General features: G+C 46.1%; 1 protein-coding gene across 2 annotated transcripts in view; it reads right to left on the bottom strand.

The window, feature by feature from the left end:
* ADAMTS9 (ADAM metallopeptidase with thrombospondin type 1 motif 9) overlaps window positions 1–22,059 on the bottom strand; it is a 147,058-nt gene extending 124,999 nt beyond the window's left edge. The window contains exons 1-3 of one of the 2 annotated variants that reach the window (XM_040995061.1): window positions 21,609–22,059; window positions 20,559–20,947; window positions 14,810–14,972 (exon numbers count right to left, since the gene is read on the bottom strand). In XM_040995061.1, coding sequence (XP_040850995.1) covers window positions 14,810–14,972; window positions 20,559–20,947; window positions 21,609–21,723 — 667 coding nt within the window. In that variant the 5' untranslated portion in view covers window positions 21,724–22,059. The remainder of the gene's footprint in view (window positions 1–14,809; window positions 14,973–20,558; window positions 20,948–21,608) is intronic. The other variant, XM_040995062.1, reaches the window with a different exon arrangement.
* Window positions 22,060–24,808: the final 2,749 nt, after the last annotated feature.

Consider the following 24,808-nt stretch of genomic DNA (forward strand, 5'->3'; position numbering starts at 1 on the left):
TGGTCCTCAGCTGGGTGATACTGAAGTACTGCATCCTTTAAGAGGTGGAATCTAGTGGGAAGTATTTGTATTATTTATTTTTATTGGAAAGGCACACCTACAGAGAGGAGAGATGGGGAGAAAGATCTTCCATATGCAGGACACAGGGTTGGATCTTGTTACAAAAGCCCGAATCCCAGCAGCTTCTTGTCTGACCATGTGCTCTCTTCTCTTGGACAGATTCCGGCCATAATGCCACCAGCTGTTAAGCTCTCACCAGGGGTTCAGTCATTGGGGGCCAATCCATCAGGGGACATTCAGGCTCCAGACTGTGAGCTCAGTAACTCTCTTTTCTGTATAACATTGGTCAGATTCAGGTGTTTTGTTGTAGTAACACAAAGCAGACTGAACAGGAGGGAATGGATGATAAAATCAGCTGGTATAAGAGTAGGGGAGAATGACTCCCACGCAGAAAGGCCACCCAGAAGGAGCGAGTGTGGCTGATGCTGAATTGCACAGAGCGATGTAGGCCCAGTGCACATCTCCATCACTCATGAGGATGTTTTATTTTGAATCTGCTAAAACACAATTACTTCTGAATATGCTTACTTTTCTCTAACTTGATAAGTTACAACAAAGTAACAACAAATACAAGGATCATGAAATTGGCTTTAAAAAGAGAAAAAAAAAGTGTGGGCCTGGGGGGTGCAGGATCACAGAGGACCAGCAAGATAGCATTGGCAGGGATGTGTACAAACATGGTGCTTCAGGTGCTTCGTCCTGGGTAATGTGGGGGTTGGGAAAAGGGATAGCCCCAGGTTTGCATGCTGGCCTGGTGGGCTGGTGACTGAACTTGCGGAACTTCGAATGGACCTGTATGTTGGGTGTGTGCAGGGATAGTCTCAGGTCAGCACACATGCCTTGAGCTGGAAGGCTGGGCTAGGGAACCCAGTGCACTCCTGGGTGTAGGGATGACAGGGAGGAAGGACCACTGAGGGAGTATATTGCAGGTGAGGAACAATTTCTGAGGGCCTCCCAACAACAAGGCCACCGTACTTGCAGGTAGTCAACAGGGCTAAGACAGAGCGGTTTAGAGGGTAGAGGCTGGAGGATCTTTATGGGTCAGACTGATGCACCAGCCCACATGGGAGAATTCATTCACCAATGGGAGTTGGAACAGAGAGCGGATCATGTTAGACTAGGCTATGACACTAACCATGTCTGGGGGCAGGCCAGGCTGGGCCAGTTCATAACACCCACTGCTATAAAATTGCTGCTGTACAAATTGTCAAGCATAGCAATGAGGGCTGGGGATGGGTCTTGTGGGGTTATTGGGGGTTGCTCCAACTAGGCTGTAGCTCTTGCTGGTGAACATGAGGGTTGAGTGTGTGGTGGGCAGGGTTGGACTGGACCACAGCACCCACTGGTTTATGTAAGAGACAGGGCTAGAGACAGAACTGACCCAACAAATGCAACAACTACTAGTGTGTACCTAGGCTGGTGTGGGGGACAGACAGAGCTGGACTATGTACTGGCAGACACACAAGAGTCAGGTCTTAGATCACTTCCGACAAGGTTTCCTTGGAGATTTTCCACTCCCAACTAAACTGCTGGACTCAGAAACCCAACTAAGGGTAGAATCACAGCATTTGTGGACTGACTGTGGATTGCGTGTGTCAGAACTGGGACACCTTAGTGGCTTGAACAGAGCAGTGGATGGCATTCCCAGATGCACATGGAGGATATGGCAGTCCACTGGAGCCTGCAGAGGACATCTGGCACCATAACAGAGGAAGGAGGGCAGAATAAGTTGGTCAGCTATCCCAGCCAAGTGTTGGCAGTAAATACCTGGGTAGATGGAGAATCTAAGGTGGACTATGTCAGCCAACGGACCTTGGAAAGACTTCCTCATCCTTGGATAGGTGAGATAAATATTTCAAAACTATTGAACTATTGAAACCACTTGAGTAGAACCCTTGGAGCATGCTCCACACCAGGAACTCTGGGATGACACTGGATGGCCGTCCCCCACCCCCAGATACTAAGGTGGCTAAGATGCCAGATGAGTTTCTCCCCTATATTCCCCTCCTTCCCCCAGATATAGGAAGAAGGAAAAAAAAAAGGAAAACATGAAAACAATAGTCTCATCCATATTACCTTCGACCCTTTCCAGCCTAATCAACTATGTAAACATCAAAAATAAAATTAAAAATAATAAACCTGCTAATTATTTTTAAATTACCAGAAGATTTCAATAGATACTTGACTCGTCAAGATACACAGATAATAAATAGATGAAAGGGTACTCAACATTGTTAATCATCAGAGAAACAAAAATTAAAACTAAGAGGCAATCCACTATAGACCTATCAAATTAATGAAACTTTAGAAAGATTATCTTATAAATGATAATGCCAACTACTGGTAATTGTGGAGAAACTGGAATCTTAATACCCTACAAGTGAGACTATAAAATGATATAGCCATTTTGAAAAACAGATTGCCAACAGATTGGCAGTTTCTTATGAAGTTAAAATGTGCTTGGGCCCCGACTGGTAGCCTAGTGGCCAAATCCTTGCCTTGTACCCACCAGAATACCATATGGGTGCTGTTTCACATCCTGATTGTTCCACTTCCCATCCAGTTCTTTGCTTGTGACCTGGGAAAGCAGTAGAGGATGGAGGGAGCCTGGGATGAAATTCCTGGCTTCTGGCTTTGGATTGGCTCATCTCTAGCCATTGCGGCCACTTGTGAGTAAACCAGCAGACAGAAGATCTTTCTCTATATCTTTCTTTCTTTTTTCATACCTGCCTTTTCTATTAAAAAATAAATAAAACATGACCCAACTACATATTTACCAACTAAAATGAAAACATATTCATGCAAACACCTACATAAAATTTTCAGAATTGTTTCATTTGTAGTAACCAAAAACTATATCCCTCAACTAAGTAATGCTGTGGCATATTCATGCAATAGAATACTACTCAGCAATAGAAATGATAAAGGTTGACTACAAAAGATGCAAACATTGTTCTACAAATTGACTGTGATGAGTTCCATGCCAAAACCTGCAAAATTCCCTTAGAAAGAATAGTATTATAGCATGTTAATTACACTTGGATGGAGAAGTAGAAAGAAAATAGTAGGAAATATTACTGCTAAATTAAAAATTTACTAAGCACTATGCATAATAAGCTAAGCCTCTGCTTATGGCACCACCATCCCATATGGGCACTGGTTTTTAGTTCCAAACAACTCCCTGCTATGCCCTGGAAAAACAGTGGAGGATGGCTAAAGTACTTGGGCTGCTGCACTTATGTGGAAGTCCCTGAGGAAGCTCCTGGTGCCTGGCTTTGGGTTGGCTCAGCTCCAGCCATTGTGGCCATCTGGGGAGTGAATTAGTCAAAGGAAGGACTCAATCTTACTCCTTCTCTTCATAAATTTGCCTTTCAAATAAAAATAGAATCTTTTTAAAAAAATTTACCCAGAAAACTTTAAAAAGTTAGTGTTAATAACATTAACTTGAGCTTTTTCACACACTGACCACATTTTTAACTTTCAGCTTCAATTATATTGTCATATGAGAACTGCACTTTAATGACAACAAAGGAATTGTACCAACATTTGACCCTCGCTGATTTTGCCCCACTAAATCTAACAGCCAGGTATATAAATCACATGCTATGTGCCTTTTTGTGATATTTAGAATGACTCATGATTTGTGAGAGGCAAGGAATTAGTGAGCAAATGAGAGGAGAAACATCCAGCAATCTTCTTGCTTTGGCCCTGCATTGCTAAAACCCTAGGCCCTCCTGTGTTGATCCAACAAGGCTAAAGGCCTGGCACTTTCGCTTTCTCATTGGACTCCTCCCCCAATTGTGCAAAAGACTCCATGGTGACCACATGAACGCTGATGCCGTAAAACCTTTCTGAAGTTCACCATGCAATCCGAGACCCCACCCAAACCCTGTTCAATTTGCATGTTAAATTGGGACACCACAATCTGAACCTCAGAGGGTGCAAAGCAATGCCACCAGATGCTCCTCTTTTCAAGGAGGGAGGCTGCCCACATTCACTTATGAATGTGTACTGTGTATCTCATTAAATGCACGCTGCTCTCTTACCTTTACCTTAACTATGTCTCTTAGAATTCATACTGGGATCAAGAACTTAAAATAAATTCAACTGGGCACCCCATCCACAATGCCCTATACTTATTAATGATTTTCAGATGCACAGAACGTCCAAGCAGACATCTGATCCAGATGCAAAAAGACCAAAGAACATATATGTCATATATGACCACATATATGACCACAATTATAGCTCTGTGCTGATCTATTAATCATGAAGGACTGTATGTTTGAGAATACAAAATTGAAAATTTTAAACTTCAACAGCTTGATCAAACAGTATATTATTAAATAAGTAAGCTTACTGCCTCATTTGAAGAGACCAAGAAAAACTACGATGTTGTACTTCAAAAATACAGTCCATTGGAATAGATATTTGACTTAGCAGCTAAGGCACCCAAGTCCCCCCCATCAGAATACCTTGCCCAGCTCCACTCTCAAGTCCAGTTTCCTGCTAGTGCAGACCCTGGAAGGCAGCCAGTGATAGTACAAAGACTGGGTTCCTATCACACTCGCGGGCATATGGGGAGCGAACCTGAGGGAGAACCTCCGTCTCTGCTCTTGTCTCTTTGCCTCTCAAATAAATAAATATACAAGTAATCAAAAGCAGTGCCATTCACATGAGAAGTCTCAAGAGCCCTCAGGTTCAGCCTCCTGATCCCACCCTCAGACAGCCCTGTGCTGCAGTCCTCTTGCTGTTTTTAGGTCCCTTCTACAGAAGGCAGTGTCTCCTTAACAGGTGCCACACATTGAACTCATCCTCCTCCTTTTTGGAAGCACAGTGACAGGAACTCCCAGAATGTGATGAGCAGGGGACTCAGCACAGGTCGTGCTTAGAGGAAGAATGCAGTAAGGGGGCAGCTCTTGTGGCTGACTCTGGATCCAGCCGCTCTGGATCAGAAAGACTCTTGGGAGGACTCCAGACTTCAGTGAGGCCTGCCCTTCAGGGTGCCAGCCCCAACTGTTGCTTCCCATTCCCAACTTCTGAGCTTCCAAGCACAGGGAAGAGACAGCCTAGAAGGGTAGGAAAGGTAGTCTAAGCGATGGCTGTCAATTAAAGATGTCTCTCTAGGTAGGGGAAAAAAAAACCCAACACTGTATGCTCATCAAGTTACTTCAGACACAAGGATCAAAAAGCACCAGTCCTGTTGCCTTTTGCTGGAATCTACCGGAATTACCCTGATAAGCTCTCTGGCCTGCAGGCTTTGTTCTGGATGCCTCCTGCAAGTTTCAGGGTCCCAGCCCTGCTTTTCAACCTCTTGCGACTGTAGCCACATGTTAGGATGAAGAAGATGTGGCAAAGACTAAAGGAAGTGGAAAGGAAAAGCAGGGCTCTAAGGAGCAAAACTAAAACTAGACTGAAAACACCTCAACTTTAACAACAGCAATAACAAAGGAAAAACTACTCCCGAGACCACAGCCAATGGCAGCATGTGGCATCTGCTGAGGGCTCATCATCTTATAAAAGTGACTGTGAAAATGCATCTTGGGGAAAATTAGTTACATTTTCATAGATGCATTGTTTCCATGATTCAAAGGAGTTGTTGCTAATTGGTTCACCATGATAAAAATTCTAGCTCTGCAGAGTAATATCCTCATTTTTTATAAATACATATTGTAATATTTAGAGATAAAGCCTCATCATATCTTGGGTTTGCTTTCCAATACTGACAAAGGAAAAAGAAAACATGTATCGAGAAAAATTTATTGTTAAATGCAGGTATGCTGATGGTGACTCATTTTATGACTGTGTCACCTTTAGTAAGTGTTGGAAGAACATTGTTCATAAGAAAATATTTTTAAAAAGACTTACGTTTTACTTGAAAGGTGAAGTTACAGAGAGAAGAGACAGGGACAGAGAGACTTTCCATTTCCAAGTTCATTTCCCAAATGGCCACAGCAGTTGAAGCTAACAGCCAGAAGCTTCTTCATGGGTCTCCCACATGGGTGCAGGGGTTCAAAGTCTTGGGCCCTCCTCGACTGGGTTCCCAGGCCATTAGCAGAGAGCTGTAAAGCGGAGTAGCTGGGATTCCAGCTGCAGTGCATATAGGATTCCAAAGACTTAGCTTGCTATACCATGGTGCTGATCTTCACAAAGATGTTTCTTATGACATAAACTGAGGGATGGGACTTTGCATATTGTCTAGGCCCTCAGCTGGAGGCCCACATCCCATCTCAGAGTAACTGAGTTTGAGTCCTGGCTCTACTTCCACCTCCAGTTTCTCAGTAACACATGCCCCTTCCCAGTGGATAGTAGGTGATGGTCCCTGCGGCCTACACAGGAAACCGAGGTTGAGCCCCTGCATTCCTTGCCTTGAGCCTGACGCAGTCCCGAATACTGGAGTCATTTGAGGAGTGAAGGAGTAAATGGAACATCTCTTCATCTGCCTGTCTCTGCACCTCTCTGTCTTTCAAATAAGAGAAATAAGTATTCAAACACAACAAGAACTATTACCCAAAGGAAAACAAGTCCAACAGTTGTAAACAAGCAAAACATGAATGAATAAATGAGAATAAGTGAAACAGTTCTTGTATTTATTTTTTTTACTAGTCTTTAATGATAATTGTATTGCCATACTATTAATACAAATGCTAAAAAGACATAAAAGCATTGTTTTCATATTAATATCATAAAGACAATGCAGAGGCAATAAGTTCAGGAGTCCAGTGAGTTAAACCAGTAATCTTTTCATACTTTACAATAGATTTTAGAGATCATTGCTTATATCGATTGTTTCTTAGGTATAAAGTCACTATTAAAGAATTTTAACAGGAGGGAAAAAAGTTATAAAACCTGATGAGGCGCCAAAAGGGGTATAGAAAAGTGACACAGGCTAGGTAGAGTGATGATGGAGAACAAAGGAATTGAGCAAAGGAGCGGAGTGGCTTCCAGCATTCTGTGTCACAACCCTGCACTCCCGGCCCCGCTCATTTCCATGCCACTTCAGCGCATCCACTTTCCCATAATGAACCCAAGTCTCCATCAGGAAGATAATGCCCCAAGGAACACATGTACTCTGAGCTCCATGCAAGCACCATGAAGACCTTTCCAGAGACATCTCAAGGGCTGAACTGGGCCCAAATTCCACCTGTTTCAGGGCACCACACCTACCCACTGAACTGGGATGGGGTGCATTTCTCTCCTCCTCGGGCAGATTGTCCTCATGGTGCTGTCTCTCCTTCCTAGGCTGCCCACTTACGTATGCCATTATTTCTTGCTTCCATTCTTGCTCTTCATCTATGTCTGTACTTTGAATTCTTATGTCATGCAGAGGCTATAAGGTGGAAATAACCCAGATGGGGACCCTACTCCCCAAAACAAAGGCCTTCACACAGAACTACCATCTTGAGAACTTCAGAATCGGCCTTGATATGTGAAGTCAGCTGCTTCCCTTCGACAGGCTGCAGTGTCCTCTCAACTCCCTCAGATATCTCATCCATAAACTGGAAAGAAGCAATGCATCTTACTCCTAGGGAGCTGGGGCAGGACTCAACAGAATCTCTACTAACAGTGCTCCTACCTGGCGCAGTGCGTGCCTTCTTAAATGTATCCTGTTCTTTTCTTCAGGACACTAAAAGGCTAAGAAGGAAGAGCTTCCAGATGCCTAAAGTGTGGGCAGAAGAGAAGCTGCACTGGCTTGTTGCTTGAATCACTAATTAGTCACCATGCATGTACTGAACAGCTCTGGTCCAGGCAGGTTTGTGAAGTCAGCTGAAGCGTGTGCCTGGAACACACTAGCTATCCCAGAATTGATTATTTCAAGCCCAGCTCTGTCTCACTTTATTCAGGCCCAACTCGTAGGGCAGCTAATCTAATCAGCAATCTATGCTAAATTATTAATGGATCTAAGAGGCTAATGTGTAACGAACTTCTACCCCAACTGGGATTTCTGTCTGCAAATCATTATAATCTCTCTCGGTGGGAATTTCAGGGGACAGCCAGCCCTCTTCAAATCAAATTCCAGGCAAGCATTTTTTTTTCTATCATCCCGCCAGGGAAAGGAATTCAGATTATGAATGTAATTGAAGCAATGATGGGATAGGCCACAGTTATTTCCTAACAAGACCACGAGCTTGTTTATGTTTATTTGCAAGCCTCAGCAGGTCAACTTTATGGATTGCTTTTTCTGTGTCTCATTTTTCCCATCTTCAAAATGGAAGCTGAGAACAGGATGAAAATAAACCACCTATACAAGGCACTTGAACAGTTACAGATGAACAACACATGTTTAGCAAATGCTAGTGATTTTTATGTCTCATTTAGGAATCTGAAATTAGATGGAAGTCAAGAAGATACTCTGAAAAGCTACAAATAGTTCTCATGTTGTATTTCCAATGCAGGTCAGTCCACTGGAACTGGATATAAGTTCAAAGTTCAAAGTTCAGGTCTATTTCCTATGTGCTATGTGACTCTGACAAACCACTCTCTGAGCTAGTTTTTTCAACCATGGTATTACATAGGATTATGTGGGTAAAATATATACCACAGTAACCCCCACATGCACCAACCAATAATGGCTTTAATTATCCTCTGCTTCTTTCCAGCTCTTATAATTGCTGCCTTTAGAGCCCAATCAGGAAGTGGTGGCACATTCTAATGGGGGTGGTGCACAGAGGCCTCAGTGGTTAACGGAGACTAAGTCCTGGCAATCTAGGGTCTATACAACAGACAGGAGGCTGAGATGAACGGGGGGGGGGGGGGGGGGGGAGTTGTGATCAACCACAGGCATCTTAAAGAAATAAACACAAGGCAAGATTTTCACCTGACCAGGGTGAAAACTTGGGGGAGTGGGGATGTCGTGCCCATCTCCAGCTCCGAGAGGCAGACTCTTGGTCTGGTTGTTGATTTGCAATGGCAAATGCCATGGGGCTACAGAATGACTATATGCCACAATCCTCCTCTCTGTTTAACATGCATGTGCTGATTATAAAACTATCACAGAGTCATGGTCAACAGTAAATAAATAAACAAATAAATAACATTTTTTTAAATATAAAGATTAAAAACTTAAAAAGTAAAGACTATTTCATTTCCAGCAGATATAATCACTGGACGTATTTTCAGCCCAATGCTTCAGATCATCTTTACATATACATACATACCAATACTTATTCTATGATTGAAAAAAAAACAGGATCGAAACTAGATCATTGATAGCTGATTCATTCATATATGTATGTTTCTGTGTTGTTACATTTGGACTTGGAATTTTGCTGTCATTTCTAATAGCTGTGTAGGATCCCATCATTTGCATACTGCATAATGTACTGGCCTATCCCCTACCTGAGAGACACTTAAATTGTTTCCAGTCTTTTGCTACAATGAGTGAACACAGTTGTGAGTTAATAAACACCTTCACACAACTGCTCAATGATGTCCTTCGAAGCAGCACTGTCAGAGACAGTTCTGATACTTTTATTAACAAGAAACAGCTGGCCCTACTCAGATGGAAAGGTGAAGCAGAAATTTGGAGCATGAGAAAACACTGCCTTTTAGGACCAGGCAAACAAAATAGTGCACCTTTTCTATTGTCCTTCTACCACTCAGTTATCAGGAAGCCCATTTAGCTCACAGGCAAGAGCAACTAAGCCCTCCTGTGCAAAATTCAGGGTCAAATTCAGTGTCTGTGAGCAGGTCTTGGGGTTTCATCTGGAAACCTCCAATGAAAAGGATCAGCAGTGTCTTCTAAGAGCAGCATGTTCCCCTGACTGGCTCCCATAATCTTATGCTTTGGCCCCCTGGAATGTGACAGTAACTTGCAGGCAGTGACCTCAATAAACTTAAAGGGGACCCAATATGTAAGACCTATTTTAGTCATAAGGGCAAGTCATGGAAAGCAGAAGACGTTGTATTTTCCATCCCTGACCCCCTGGAGAACCTCACAGATAGGATGAAGAGATAGACAAGCAGATGCCCTGAGGTGTGCAAATGTACATATGTGAGCAAAACTAGCACTGGCGAAACAGATGCAATCCAGGAAGGGCAGCCCATGCACAGGAGAAACTTCTGAGAAATAAAAATCTAACATCTTACAATGGGTCCAGAGAAAACAAGTATAGAGATGTGATTCTTAGCTCAGCCACTTTCTGGCAGGGAGACCTTGGCCAAGTCCAACTGAAACTATGACATGGGACCCAGTGTGGTAGACTAGCAGCTGAAGTCCTCATTTTGCATGTGCTGGGATCCCATATGGGGGTCGGTTTGTGTCCTGGCTGCCCAACTTCCCAACTAGCTGCCTGCTTGTGGCCTGGAAAAGCAGTAGAGGAAGGCCCAGGGTCTTGGGACCGACCCTGCACCTGAGTGAGAGACCCAGAGGACGTTTCTGGCTTTGGATCATCTCAGTGCTCAGCTTTGGTCGTTGTGGGCACTTGGGGAGTGAATTAGGGAACAGATGTTCTCTCTGTCTCTTTCTCTCTCTGTAAATCTGACTTTCCAATGAAAATAAAGGAATATTTAAAAACAAACAAACAAAACTAACCAAAACTCTGACCTGGCAACCAGGAAGCTCTGGGCTATCAGCTCTGGGCTTTGGGAGCTTGTGTTACCTTCTCACTAGAGTGCTGTGTCTTCTCTTTTCACAAATTTTGCTTCAACCCGCTATAAAGCAATAGCTTTACCATTTGCCAATCATTATCCCGGGAGTGTTCAACGTCTCATTCACTCCTGAGTCAAACTTTGGAAGGTCCATATTGGTTATTCTCTATATTCTCTATATGTGCTTGTGGTCACAAAGCTAATTAGAAAAAACATAAGTTCTGATTTTATCTGTTTGGAACAGGGAATTGCTCAAGAAATACTAGATGGCTACAGATAAATGAATAAATGATGCTACATACTCCTTTATATGCTCATGAAATTTTCATACACTGGGCTGCTGCTTCATTTATCTCGTTTTTTGAAGACTCAGAAATGAGCAGTAACACCTACATTTCATGTATGCAGTAGTGTTACAGCCATAGCACCCTGCTCTGTTCAGCAACTAAAAGGATATATATAGCTCCACAAAGAGGTTCCCAAGGGGCCTGCTTCTGGCTATAGAAAGGCCCAGGCTAAGGTAAGTTCTGATGGATTGTTACAGAATATGTAGGGTGTTACTCCTTGAAATAAGAAAACCAACGTCTTGCAGCTTCGGTTTTCTCACCTGTGCAGAATTGGACCTGAGTGCTAAGATTTTCTCCAGCACAAAAATACGCTATCATACTATGAGAAAAAACGAAAACACAGAAAACCCTGACCTAGATGGTCAAGTTCAAAGCAAAGCAAGCAACTACTGTCTTATATCCAACTGTAGTAGTGACTGCCCAACATTTAATCTCTCAGAAAATTAATGAAAACCAGTGATTCACGCTGCATTCCCATTTGCCTGAGAGAGAATGAAGCTATTGTGTACATGTGCAAGCTTGAAGAATCTGTACTTAGAAGAAGCAGTGAGGGTGTATCTATGGTCTTCTCTGGGTTATCTCGGCTTGGAAGGGGGGGAGATCACTACACTGAGTAGAGACATTCACAGGGAGGCCTGTTCCTCTCTAGCATAGTGGACCACCCACACCTCCCAATCTATCTAACTCCCTAAGTGCTACCTGGTTTTGGAGGCCTCCAGGACCTCCTGGATAGTCCCTCCAATGGCTGCTGGTGAACTGTGCCACATTCCAAAGTTCTTTGCAACTGTCCTGAGACTCCTGCATCTGAATTCGAAGAAGGGGTGCAGAAGCAGCCAGAAGAAAGCAAGCAGAATGGCATAGTCCAGCAGCAACCTTTGGAAGGGATGCTCAAACTGCTGGGCTCCTGTTTCCTCACACAGAGGGAAGATAGGGTGTGCCACATTGGACACAGGTAAGCAAAAGACAGGAGGAAAACTACAAATTGGCATTGGCAATGGGGACAGTGGAACATGAAGACTCCCATATCAATAATGAAAGTAGGGCCCGGCACGATAGCACAGTGGTTAAGGTCCTCGCCTTGCACACACTGGGATCCCATATGGTTGCCAGTTCTAATCCTGGCGGCCCTGCTTCCCATCCAGCTCTCTGCTTGTGGCCTGGGAAAGCGGTAGAGGGTGGCCCAAAGCCTTGGGACCCTGCACCCGGGTGGGAGACCTGGAAGAGGTTCCTGGTTTCCTGGCTTCGGACCAGCACAGGTCATTGTGGCTAACTTGGGGAGTGAATCATCAGACGGATCTTCCTCTGTCTCTCCTCCTCTTTGTATATCGGCCTTTCCAATACAAATAAATAAATCTTAAAAAAAAAAGTGCTTAAAAAAAACCGAATGTAAGTAACTTAAGATGAGTTTCTTTGAGGCCCCAGCATGGTAGTCTAGTGGGTAAAGTTCTTGCTCTACATGCACTGGGGTCTCATATGGGCGCTGGTTCGTATCCTGGCTGTTCCACTTCCCTTCCAGCTCCCTGCCTATGGCATGGGAAAGCAGTCAAGGATGGCCCAAAGCCCTGGGACTCTGCACCCTCATGGACGATCTGGAAGAAGTTCCTGGCTCCTGGCTTCAGATTGGCTTAGCTCTGCCCATTATGGCCACTTGGACAGTAAACCAGGTGATAGGAAAATCTTTTTCTCTGTATAACCTTCTCTCTGTAAATCTGACTTTACAATAAAAATAAATAAATAAATAAATTTCTTTGAAAAATTAAGCCACCTTTCACTGTTCTCAATCTTTACTTCTTTTAAGATTTCCCTCCTCTTTAGTGTTTTTGGCAGGACTTGACAATGACTTGTCTTGCAGCCAGAAAATAAAATGCACATGGACTTGAATAATTAACTGAAGAAAAAACTTGAGGATTAAAAAAAAATTAAAATAGTAGGACTCAATCTTCCATTCACAAACTTAAACTGCCACAATGGGCCATGGAATAAGACAAACACGAGTTGTCCTTGTGGACTAGCTACAAGATCTTGGGCAAGTTACTTTGTTTCCAGGAACCTCAGTTCCCACCTATAATGCAGATAAGAATGGTACCTACCTTATGGGTTGGTAAGTTTCAAATGAAGCAATAAAGGTAGTAAGTGAAGTGATTTGTACAATACCAGTACATAACAATCATGGTAATTTTTGTTTTAAATCTTGATATAAAATCAGCCAGAATAATCACATAGTATCACCACTCAATGAATTATCAATGAAAATATTAACTCAATGTCTTTGAATGAAACAGAAGAATAATTATATATTCCCTACTGTCACATACCTTATATATCTTTATACATATGTGCAGGGGACTTCAGAAAGTTCTTGGGAAAGTGAAATTAGAAAATGGGCTTATTTTGATGTAAGAAATGTTGAAAGTCATGCATTTTTTAAAAATATGCATTTTCCCTGAGATGTCTGGGTACTGCTCCTACAAAATACGGACTCAGTAATACAGCCATGAGGTACATGCAGCACACCAGTCTGATTAGCACGGCTCCCAACATGTGATAAAGGTCTTGTTCACTAACCTAGCAGCGAGCTGGCAGTCATGACACCCAAACAGCTGCTAGGACCACCATCTCCAAGTCCATATTCCATTCCTTGGCTCTTGAGTGTATGTAACTCACAGAAATCCTCAGTTATATTCCAACCAAGTCAAGTATTGTTGGATGGAAAAGCCTATGAATGTATATACCTAGACATGGCTGCTTTAGGTCATAGCAGCCAATGTTGCACTACATGACAGGATTCACTTTAGCAATAGTCACGCCTGGAAGAAAGAGGACATCAGAAGCTGTCCCACTGGAACAATCTGATACTGACAGAAGGTGAGGCAAGTGACCATTTGGAAAACACACGAGGCAACTCCCTCTCACTCTGGAATTTTGGCCTTGTTTGGTAAAAAACAGGAAGACACCCCCCCCCCATGAGCTAGGTATTGTTTTTTATGCCATTTTTCAAAATGAAGAATAGAGAGAAGGACAAAGTTTTAGAAACAGAAGTCTAAGAAGTTATTTTTAAATGGTCCTCAAACTCAGGACCAAATGGAGGGCTGATTTTTAAAGATAAGCTATCATTGGACAGAGGGTAACCTGGCCTGGAAGACAGGGACAAGTCACTGCAAAAACTCCAACAGGTCAATCCAGATAAGTGCAGCACTCCCCGGTGCTCACAATGATATATCCCTTGATGATGGCCAAACACAGCAGCATGGGCCCCCTAAAATTCGACCTGCATGGAATGCCAATGATGAAACGATTGAAACCTGACAGAAAAAGGCACAGGTCTCTTCCCACATTTGCTGTAACCACAGACCCTTAGCACAAGTCCCTCTGATCAGAATAATTCCAACAACCACCTGCAAGTCTCTGTGAGTTCCCTTTTTTTGTAGACCTACACAGCAAAAGCCAAAAACAAGAAAACTCAAAGACACCAAGAAAATATAAGCAATTGTTGTTTTCAACATACCACAATCATAGCCTCAAGATACTATTCATTTAAACCCTAATTTTGAACAATTTCATTCGGAAGAGGCAACTCAGCCTACAGAGGGCTTGGAATAATGTTTTCTGTGTGTAAATTCTGATCTGCAACTTCTTGCCTGTGCAACCTTGGACAAGTTGTTAAACCTCTCAGCAGCTTCCACATCTACACAGTAGGGATGTACCTACCTCATCCATGAACTGAATAGACAGTAATGTGTAGGGATTGCAGATTTTTGAAGTATGGAAATCAACCCATTTCCCAAGGCTGGGTTCTCCATGCAAGCAAATACCTGGGGTGTCACAGGCACGCTTTTCAGAAGTGGCCTCTCTCTGGGGAGTGCTCCGCCTATAAACGATGTGAGGCTTGTTTTGTTCCTCTTCATCCTCTTGTTCATCGATGGACAGTAGTGGTTCAATAAAATAATCCCCATCGTGGGACCGGAATGTCCCCAGCTGCAAATGAATAGAGATGAGAGGTTGCAGGAACATGATTCAGCTACCGGGAAGAAAAAACAACGAGTAATTTCTAGGTGGAGACAGTCATTCTGCCCAATCCCTTTCCCAGGAGAGCTGCTGAAACTAAAATTGCTGCTCCATATGCAGAGCAGTGGCTTATTTTCAGTCTCCACTCCTTCAGTATCTTATTCTTGACCTGGATCTGGTTTAATGCACCTGCTATCCAAATCTGTATCTAACAAGAACTTCCTTGGTACTCCAGTTCTAATCATATTTTTTTATTCCCACAAGCTGCTGGAAGACCATGTGCCTCAGTGGTAGGACAGCATGGAAACTTTGGGATAAATGTGAACTACAGAGGGGGGAAGCTGGCCCAGTGCAGCCTTCTAATTCAGGAAGCATATGCTGGCTGTGATGCTTTGAGGTGGTGTCACCTGCAACTGTGACACGCAGACTCTTGTGCCATCCATTCACTTTGCAAGAGTGGAATGAAAAGGTACAGGGTTTTTGGAGCCAGACCTCCCTAGGTTTCAGTCCCAGCATTACCACCTACCCATCTACCTTGATCGAAGTTATGAACTTCTCTGAGCTGCAGCTTCCTTGTGTGTCAAGTAAGTAAAAAGATTCATATCGTAAGGGATTATTGTGTCAATGTGTGCATATATAAAGTCTGTAGCAATGGATCTGACACCTGGCAAAGGGCTTGGTGTTGTTGGTTCTAATGTCTAACGACCAGGCTACAACTGGCTCTTGCCAATCATTCTAGGCACCTTATAAAAGGTAACTTTCCTCCTTTCCTCCCCACATACCCACAATTTTTGCAAACGATGAACGATGCCAGGGCATTTCACCCAAACACCAAACATTACCAGAACACTGAAAAGCTCCCCGTGGCGTGTGGGGGTGGTGCTTAAGGGGTGAATGCATGCTCTCCTCTGCTTTGCACTGTCCCATTTCCCATGCTGCAAAAATCCAGAGATCATCTGCCTTTCCAGGATGCAAGGGAAATGACTGTTCCTGAAGGTCAGCCGGAGCACCACCACTGTCCAGGAGCTTGCCCCACACCAAATCTAACGGGCTCAATCACAACCTCTAGCTAAGGGACCAAGAATTGGAACTTCAAAATTGAAAAAAAAATTGAGAAGCAGAGGCAGAGAGTGAACAAGAGAGAAAAAACACCCATCTGCTAGTTCACCTCGCACAGGCCGACCTAATTGGACCGGGTTTGAGGCTGGGAGGTAGGCATTATTTAATCCATGTCTCCCACGTGGGCAGCAGGAATTCAATGATCTGAATCATTATCTCTGTCATGACAGCAGAAAGCTGGAGTCAGTAACCAGAGCTTGATACGCAACCCAGGGACTTGGGTGAGCCGTAGGCATCTTAAATGCTACAACCAAACACTTGGCCCAGGAGTGGGTATATTGAGTTCTCCAGGGTTATGTATACATGAAAAAGTATGACACAAAGTAGGTTAAGACAGTGGCTCCCCAAAACCAGGAGCACCAAACTTTTGGTGTTTTTTGGTTTGTTTGTTTTATTTTGTTTTGTTTTGTTTTCCTTACATCTGAGATACCACCTAATAAAAACACAATGTGGCTAGGGATATAGTCAACAACCTTTTTATGTTTTTTCAAAGTTCTCCAAATGATCCATGAGTCACTGGTTTAAGGAGAAGACAGTTCTATTGTAGTCTTACTAAGAGAGCACAGCTGGGTTTTGGAGAAGCAATTGCTGATCAAATTTCTTCTTACCCAGGCATCTCTGCCTATTTCTAGCAGACAGCCTGGTGTTCCCTGTCACAAGGAGCACCTGAAACCCACGGGACCTGAGTAGCAGGCCACAGACAGGGAGCTCGTCTGTCACCTTCACTGGCAAAGGGGGAACTGAGACAGAGTGAGGAGGTGACGTGTGCAAAGGACCAGAAGCAACTGGACAGGACTAGAGCTTCATCTGTGAGGGAACGTCAAACAGTTCATAGAAAATGGAACTCAGACACTCACTTGTTTATTTTGGTGCAAAATGAGCAAGAATTCTGCATGCAAGAGAGTTCAACAATTCACAGAAAGAACATGCCATGACGTACAATACCGCAACATTAAAATTTTTTGGCACCAAAATAAACTTACTTTAAATGTATTCAAATAGAATTCACTAAGATGGGGCTTTGGATGTATGTATTTTTCTTTTAAGTCCCAAAATTCCTTATGAAAGCACAGACTCTTTTTCAGGCCCACGATTAAGAGTATAGGTCACAAGTTCTTTCTCTGTCTCTTCTTTCTGTAAATCTCCCTTTGCAATAAAATAAATAAATCTTTAAAAGAAAATAAAGAGCAAAGGTCAAGAAGACTTAGTGTGAGTCCCCACTGTGTTGCTTGCTAGCTCTGACACCTTGGGCAAGCCTTTATCTCTCAGACCCTGAATATTTTCAACAGTCAAACTTGCTACTTAGAGGAGTGAATTGAATGAGATAATGCATGGGTAAAACCCTTCTCAAAGCTCCAAGCACATAATTTAACCTCAATAAATAGTATCAATTTGGCATCAATATTAAAAATAGTTGGTGAGCCTGAAAGTTATTTTTTTCTAGACTGAGATGATTCTGTATTGAATATAAATGATCACCTATAATACACAGTGGTTCTGCAAGAAAGAAACATGATTTGATACTGATCTTACTGCCAAGGGGAAAGAAACAGAGCATGTGTGCCAAGAACTATAATACAAGGAACAAGGTTTTTTAAGAGAGAAAATCCAAATGATGCTTTAAAAGATGTCCCACTAAAGCAGATCCGAGGACGCTACAATGGCACAAGTACCAGGATCTTACCTTTAGCCTCAGTGGGGCTGTCTGGAGCAAGAATCCACAGATAAGAATTAGCTCTCTCTGGCTGTCTTGCCTATTTCTGCTTCTCAGCCTCTCAAAGAAAAACGAAATAAATAGAGATTTAAAAAATAAAAGAGAAGAATATGATTTGGGTACAGGAAGCTGAGAGGATCACCTGAAGGTACCAAGACAAAGAGGTGAGACTAGGACCGGGGTGGGGGAATGTAGAGGATGGCATCTGAAACAGGTTGGCTGAAATAACCAGAGGACTGAAGGACAGATCTCGGAGAGACGGAACTCATCTCTAGGATGTGAGCAGGGTTGGAGTTATGTTACAAGTGGTCCCAAGAGCCACTGGAAGGAGATGGGGTGGGTGTTATCAGGCCACTGCCTGTTAGGAATCTGTGTGTGGCAGGGATTGAGGAGAGAGAGGGAGAAGACTTGTGGAAACAACATAGACATCTGTCTTCATGAGAACAGGATGGAGTAGGGGGAGAAGTAAGGAGGGCTGAAAAGGGGATGAGGATGTTCCTGAGAGATGAGCCACACATCTGAAAGGAAATTCAGGGAAACTGGAGATCAATGTGTTGGGGGAGGAGAAGGCTTAGCCCCACCCACCCCTCTTGAACAAAACACCACCAGGAAACCCAGAATGCTGCTATTGGAGAAAAAGATACTCTCCAGAAAGAAGAGGGGGGTGGGTGTGGGGGGGTGTTCTGGGAGCCGGAGTAGTGGCTTGGGACAAAGAGCTAGTGCCTATCTTGAGGATACAAGTAACCCTTTTTCTTACAAAAAGAAAAAAAGAAAAAAAAAAAGCATATGACATACTAAACACAAAGGCAAGGAGGTGACTGCTGCCCAGGCTGCAGCCAGTCCTTTCGGAAGCCTGGGTTCCCATTTCCTAAAGAGACCACGTGTGCATTACCACCTAAAACTGCCAATGAAGTGAAGGGCCTGCGCAGCAAAATATTTATACAAGTGCTGGGGCCACTCGGATTCAGCGGGGGTGGAGGCGGGCTGAGAGGAGGAGTAAAGACTGTTTACTAACTTGACGTCCACTGGCAGACCTAGCCCTACCGTCTTTGGATTGGGGTGTGTTATCTGCGAATCTGGGGGGCGCCCCGATGCTTGGGGCTCAGGCGCCTAACTTCTCCAGTCAAGACCTGGGGGGCGGGGGGGGGGGGACTGCTGCTCCTCTTCCTAGGTCTCCCGGCAGCAATGACTCAACGCAGCACCCCCTCCTCCGCCAGCCCAGGTCTCCGCCTACCCCCAACAATCTCCATACCATTGCCGGGCGTCTCCACTCCGGGAGCTCTGCTGGGGGCAACACCTGACCCCTCCCCAATCTTCAGGATTGCCTGCGCCCCTTCACCCCACGATGTCAAGAAGGATGCGACACACAGACCCGTTGGAGAGCAGTGCGCAGAGCAAGCATCAGAGCACTCAGGGGGTAAGTGCCCAACCCCCTCCCCCATTAGACCAGGTGATGGGAGTGGGGGGAGAAAGACTCAGGCGCTGAGGAAAGGCATTATGGGCACTGCGTCCAAGACCCCCCACTGACCATGCAGCGCCTGAGTAGGGAGAAGCGGAGCAAAGTTTCTGCGTCACACGCGCGTGGTACAAATACAAGTTGTCTAAGAAAGCCAGGGAATGTCGCCGCTGGGGTCAAATGTCGTTGAGGAAGGGGTAGGGAGATGCTCTCAGTAGGACAAACTGGAGGGCAAGCTTGGCAGGGACTGAGGGTGGGAGGCAGAAGGTCGGGGAGCAGGGAGCCAGGGTCCCAATTTGAATTCCAGCTAAGTGCGTAGTTGGTAGCACATGGAAATGACTAACCAGCTTCCTTCCCCCACCAGAGAAATGTGCGCTGTAGTTTCTCTCCGACTCCCTGGGAGCCCCCCACCCCCCGTAGGGGTGACCGGAAACCCCCAAACAGCCGCAATCTTGTCCTGGCAGCCTCCCCAGGTTCCCTGTCCCATGGTTCTTAATTCTCTGGGCCACCCCGCCAGCAGGGTGCAGAATCGGACTGCACAGTGCCCCCACACCCTCAACTTCCACACTAATTCAAAGCCTCCGGGACAGGCTCCGCCTTCTCTCCCACCCCCAGAGCCCTCGGCCCACCCATCCACTGCTGGGACAGGACCTGCTCCTTGTCAATCTAGTTCAGCCTCAGGGTTCCTTGCGAGTGATAAAGAGCCCCAGAGAATGAGAGGCCTCTAGATTGCGCACCACCTCCCACAACACACACACACACACACACACACACACACACACACACACACACACACACACACACACACACTCTCACACTCTCTCTCCTCCCCCAACCCCCCAGTTCCCTGGTCAGGGATCCTCATTCCAAATCCCTGGCTCAGGACACGCCAGTAAAAACTCGGGTCTGTCCTGCGCTCAGCTGCTCCACTCCAGGTCAGACAAGTTTGTTACAAGGAACCAAAACTACAGCAACTTTACACAGATTTAAAAAACAGACTTGCAGGCTGCCTCACAGCGGTAGGCAAAGCGCAACGGAGCAGACTTTCAGACAGCCAGAAAGCTCCGAAACTTCTAGAACCACCCCCCCCGGGGGGGTGATGGACGCTTGTGACTCTGGGGCAGTTAGCCTGTGAAGCGCAGAACACACGGGTCTGGCGTTTACCGCTGGAGCGAGCAGACTTCTCGGTGTAGGGAGGATCCCTAGGTCAGGGAGCCATCAAGTCTTCAACAAGCCAGCAAGGCGAGGGGGCGGCGCGCCCACTTACCATTCCGGAGCAAAGACTGATGACGGCCGTGTGCTCGGACTTGGTGTTGACATGGCCTTTGTAGAAACAGTGTTTGAGTTCCGTTTCGTCTTCGTTGTAAAATTGAGTCTGGTTCACCCCGGGCGGCCCGAGGAGGGTGACAGTGAACAGTGGAGCGATAAATCCGGCATGTGCGGTGAGATTAAATAGAAACTGCTGGCCAAAGGCGGACAGGCGGTAATGCGCCTGAGAGGAGGTAGAGGAGGCGAAGGCAGGCCAGGGAACAGACGCAGAGTTAAGGCTCCGTCGCCGCCTTTTGAAGTGCACGTTCGTGGGAAAGGGTTCTCCGAGGGCGTTCACTCGGATGGGAGACGAGATTTCGTACTCGCTCAGGGTCTCGAGCAGTTTTGCTGTGGAGAGAAGAGGAGGTGTTGGAAGAGATCATTCAACTTCTCCCGCCCCTGAAGTTTTTAATTTAATGATGGAAGATGGGGAAGGGGTAGGGTCTTTGTGCTGATTTATTTCCTAGCCCCATTCGAGTCAATCCTGTCAACTTTAATCGATAGACAAATGTTTCCTGGACACCTACTATGTTCCAGGAACAGCCAAGACCCCATGCTAAGCCCTGATGACACACCATGAGGTGCCAGACAACAAACATATCAGACACCTAAAGATCATGTCAGATCCAGATCTATACCCGAACTCAATAAAATATGCTATCTGGCGCCCCCACTCACTCAGGAGCCAGGTCAGGGCTGGGAAGGTGGAAAACTGAGCTAAAAGCGAAGAGTCAGGCAGTGGGTTTGATCCAGCCCGTTACCACGGTGTCTCCCAATGGGCTTGAGATGACCCAAAGAAGAAAGAGGCTCCAAAGTGGGAGGTAATTCTTTCTAGGAAAAGAAGGGAGAGAAATGGAGGGTGCCCGGGGGCTAGAGAGAGACGGGGAGAGAAAGGGGGAGAGAGAGAAAGAGAGAGAGAGACCCCAGGCCGGGGGTACCCCCGCCGGGAGAGAAAGCCGAGGAAGTGGCGATGCAAGCGGCAGGGTCTCAGAGGCCGCAGCCTGGTTACCTTGCCTCGGATGCAGCCTGTCCTTGCGCACAGCGGCCGCGGCGTTGGGGCTCCCCATCTCGGCCAGGTCCCTCACCAGGAACGTTAGCAGTGTGGCCCAGGATACAAACTGCATGGTGCTCCCCACCCCTCCCCCGCCACCCCCACTCCCCCTCCCTCCTGCCCGCCTTGGCTGCTGCAGTGGCTACGTGAGGCAGTGGCCGCGGAGAGCGCGCGGAGCCCGGCGTCTGCCGCCAACTTTTGACTTTAGGAGTCGCTGAGGTCTCGCCGCGAGGGTCCCGTGTGCGCTTGGCTGAGCAACGCTGCCGCCTGCCGAGAGCTGAGCGGCTCGGGTCGCAGGAGGAGCGGGAGAAGGAGGAGGAGGACTGGGGCTTGGCTGCTGCTTGGCCGCATAATGTCCAGCGAGCCCACCGGAGAAGCGCTAAGTAGCGCTTCGCTTCAGAGGCGCGCCTGGGCGCCCTGTGCTGTCTAGAATTGCGGAGTGGCTTCTTGAATGGGGGTTTGGGGGCGGGGGCATGGGGGGGGTGCGGGTCCTCCCCTGCTCAAATACCCCGGGTGCACGCCTCTAGGAGGAGGAGAGGGGAGGAGAAAGCGAGGCTGAGGGCACCGCCTCCTTCCAGACCCTGTCCCCTCCTTAGGCCAGCCGGGCCAGCAGTGAGAGGCAGAGGCCCGGCTTGGGTTGCGTGGGGGCTGCGGGGTCGCTTCCCGGTTGCCTCTCCAAGGTGGGGTTTGCGGTGACTCCCTGCCTGGAAAGGGAACGCCAAGTTTGCACCCCTTCCTGAGGAGCAGCCCCCAGCTCCCCCACCCTCCTTCTTCTCTGGGCTCCTTCTCCCTTCCCAGCTGTGCTTTCCTCCTCCCCCTCTTTGCTGTCCATCTAGCCCTCTCCCTCCTCCCGCTGTGCTCTCTTCCCTACATTTCTTCCCTTCCCTTTCTTCCATCCCCAGCTCCTTACAATTTTGGTTTCTTACAAGTGAAAGTGGCCGCTCGCATTCGCACACTCCGTACCGGAATTTAGCACCTGAGCTCCACGCTCAATCGCCCCAAATCGGAAGTTTTGGACACCCAGTTCTTAATCCTGCACTTCGGGGGGTGTGCCTCGGGTTTGTGGTCTTCTGCAAGTTTTGCAGAAATTGTGACTTCTGTTCCCCCTCCCCGCCTCCTCTCCCCACGCTTCTACACCTCCTCCAGGCTCTGCCCCCTTATGGAGAGGGTCCTTAGCGGTCTGGAGGTCCCCGGCCCAAAAAAGGTTAAGAACAGCATGCTGGGCTGCGAGAGGGGGCGGGGACCTTGGCGCCCTAGGCTCCTTTGAGTTTCCAAAAGGGAGGGGAAGGGAAGGAGTGCGAAGTCCTGGATCCCCAGGGGTAAGTCCCAGTCCCTGGAGGGATTTCTCAATCACTTCCCCTTGCTTTGAGCCCTAGAGATGTTTGGGGCGGTGCAAAGCTGCCACTCTGAAGTGGCTACACCTACCGCCAGCGGATGCCCATGTGAAAGTAAAACACTACGCTGGGGAGGGCGGGGGGGGGGGGTGGGGTGGAGTGGAGGATGTGCGCAATCGTGTGTGACACCTTTTCCTTAACTAGACCTCAGAACAGCGAATCTGTTCATTTCGAGAGAAAGGAAATGATCATTTCGGTAAAAGATATGACTAATAAATATATGCCCCCCTCCCACACACACACCAGGTCGTAGAACTGTGGATCTCTGTTGGGTGGTTGGCTGGAGCTCAATACTAAAAATACCAAAAGATTGCCAACACTGGGACTCCTTAGTGGTCTGCTTCAAGTTCCAATTATCCTGGAAAATGAATGCATGCCTTTCTCCTGGCAGAGGGAAAAATGATTTGGCAAGACTGGAACCTACCTCAAAAGTCGCTCACATTGATGATTAACGTTGCTGTGGTGGTTCTGGGATTTACAATGTATGTGCAGACAATGCAAAGATGTTAAAACAGGGCCAGGCAGGGTGGCATAGCTGGTAAAGCTGTGTACCACTCTAGCATCCCACATGGGCACTGACTTCAATCCCGCTACTTGCTAGTGGCCTGGGAAAGCAGCATAAGATGATCCAAGGATCTTGGCCCCTGCACCCATGTGGAAGACAGGAATTGGGTCCCTGACCAGCCCTGGTTGTTGTGACAATTTGCATAGTGAATCAGCAAATGGAAGATCTCTCTGTGTGTATGAGTGGTGCCTTTCTCTCTCCACCTATTTTTCTTTGTAACTCTTTCAAATAAATAAAACATTATTTAAGTAAAAAAGATGGTAAAATAGGAGCTGGCATTGTGGTATATCAGGTTAAGCCAATTGCTTTTGAGATCCACATCCTAGGAGGTCCTGATTCCAGTGTATTGCTCCTGTGCCTGGAATCCACTCTGTTGCTAATGTGACCTGGAGGCAGCAAGTGAGAGCCCAAGTTCTCGGATCCTTGCCACCCACACGGGAGACCCAGCTGGGAGTTTCTGTCTCCTGGTTTTGGCCTGATCTGGCAGGCACTGATGGAGAGAACCAGCACTTGGAAGCTCAACTTCTGTCTGCCTTTCAAAATCTTTAAAAATTACAACACAACAGCATTGGTGGAGATCTTTTCTCTGTGTAATAGTAATAATAATCTTCTACATATACCATACCATGTGCACACAGCATTTCATTACATTCTCAAAGCAGCTATGAGGTAGAGTATCAGTAATTTTATAACAAAAGACATTGAGGCATAGAATGGTGAGGTAATTTGATCATGGTCCCCTACCTCGTAAATGAGATAGTGCTTCCAATTCCATTTCAGCAGTTTATCCCAAGTCGCAATCATCATACAGAATGAAGACATGGCTGACTAAATGTGTTATTAGGTTTTGAAGGGTTTAGTTTTGGGGGGAAAATAGTAAAGTCATCTGGAAAATTCTCCCACTTTTTTTCTGCGTTTTACTTTGCCTCTCTAGCTGCTTTTTCCAATGCTGAATATTAAGCGGTGTTTTGGGGCCATATGTTGCGGTGTAGTGTGGTTAAGCCTCGGCCTGTGATACCTGCATCTCGTAGGGACAGTGGTTCAAGCACTGGCTGCTCCACTTCTGATTCTGGGAAGGCAGCAGAACATGATTCAAGAGCTTTGGGTTTGGGTTCCTGCCACCCATATGGGAGTGCTCAATGGAATTCTAAACTCCTGGCTTCTGTGGCTCCTTCTTCCTCTCCGTGTAACTCTGCCTT

Source organism: Ochotona curzoniae, unplaced genomic scaffold (genome assembly GCF_017591425.1).
Source record: "Ochotona curzoniae isolate NIBS_2020 unplaced genomic scaffold, NIBS_Ocur_1.0 contig_908, whole genome shotgun sequence".
NCBI lineage: Eukaryota > Metazoa > Chordata > Mammalia > Lagomorpha > Ochotonidae > Ochotona > Ochotona curzoniae.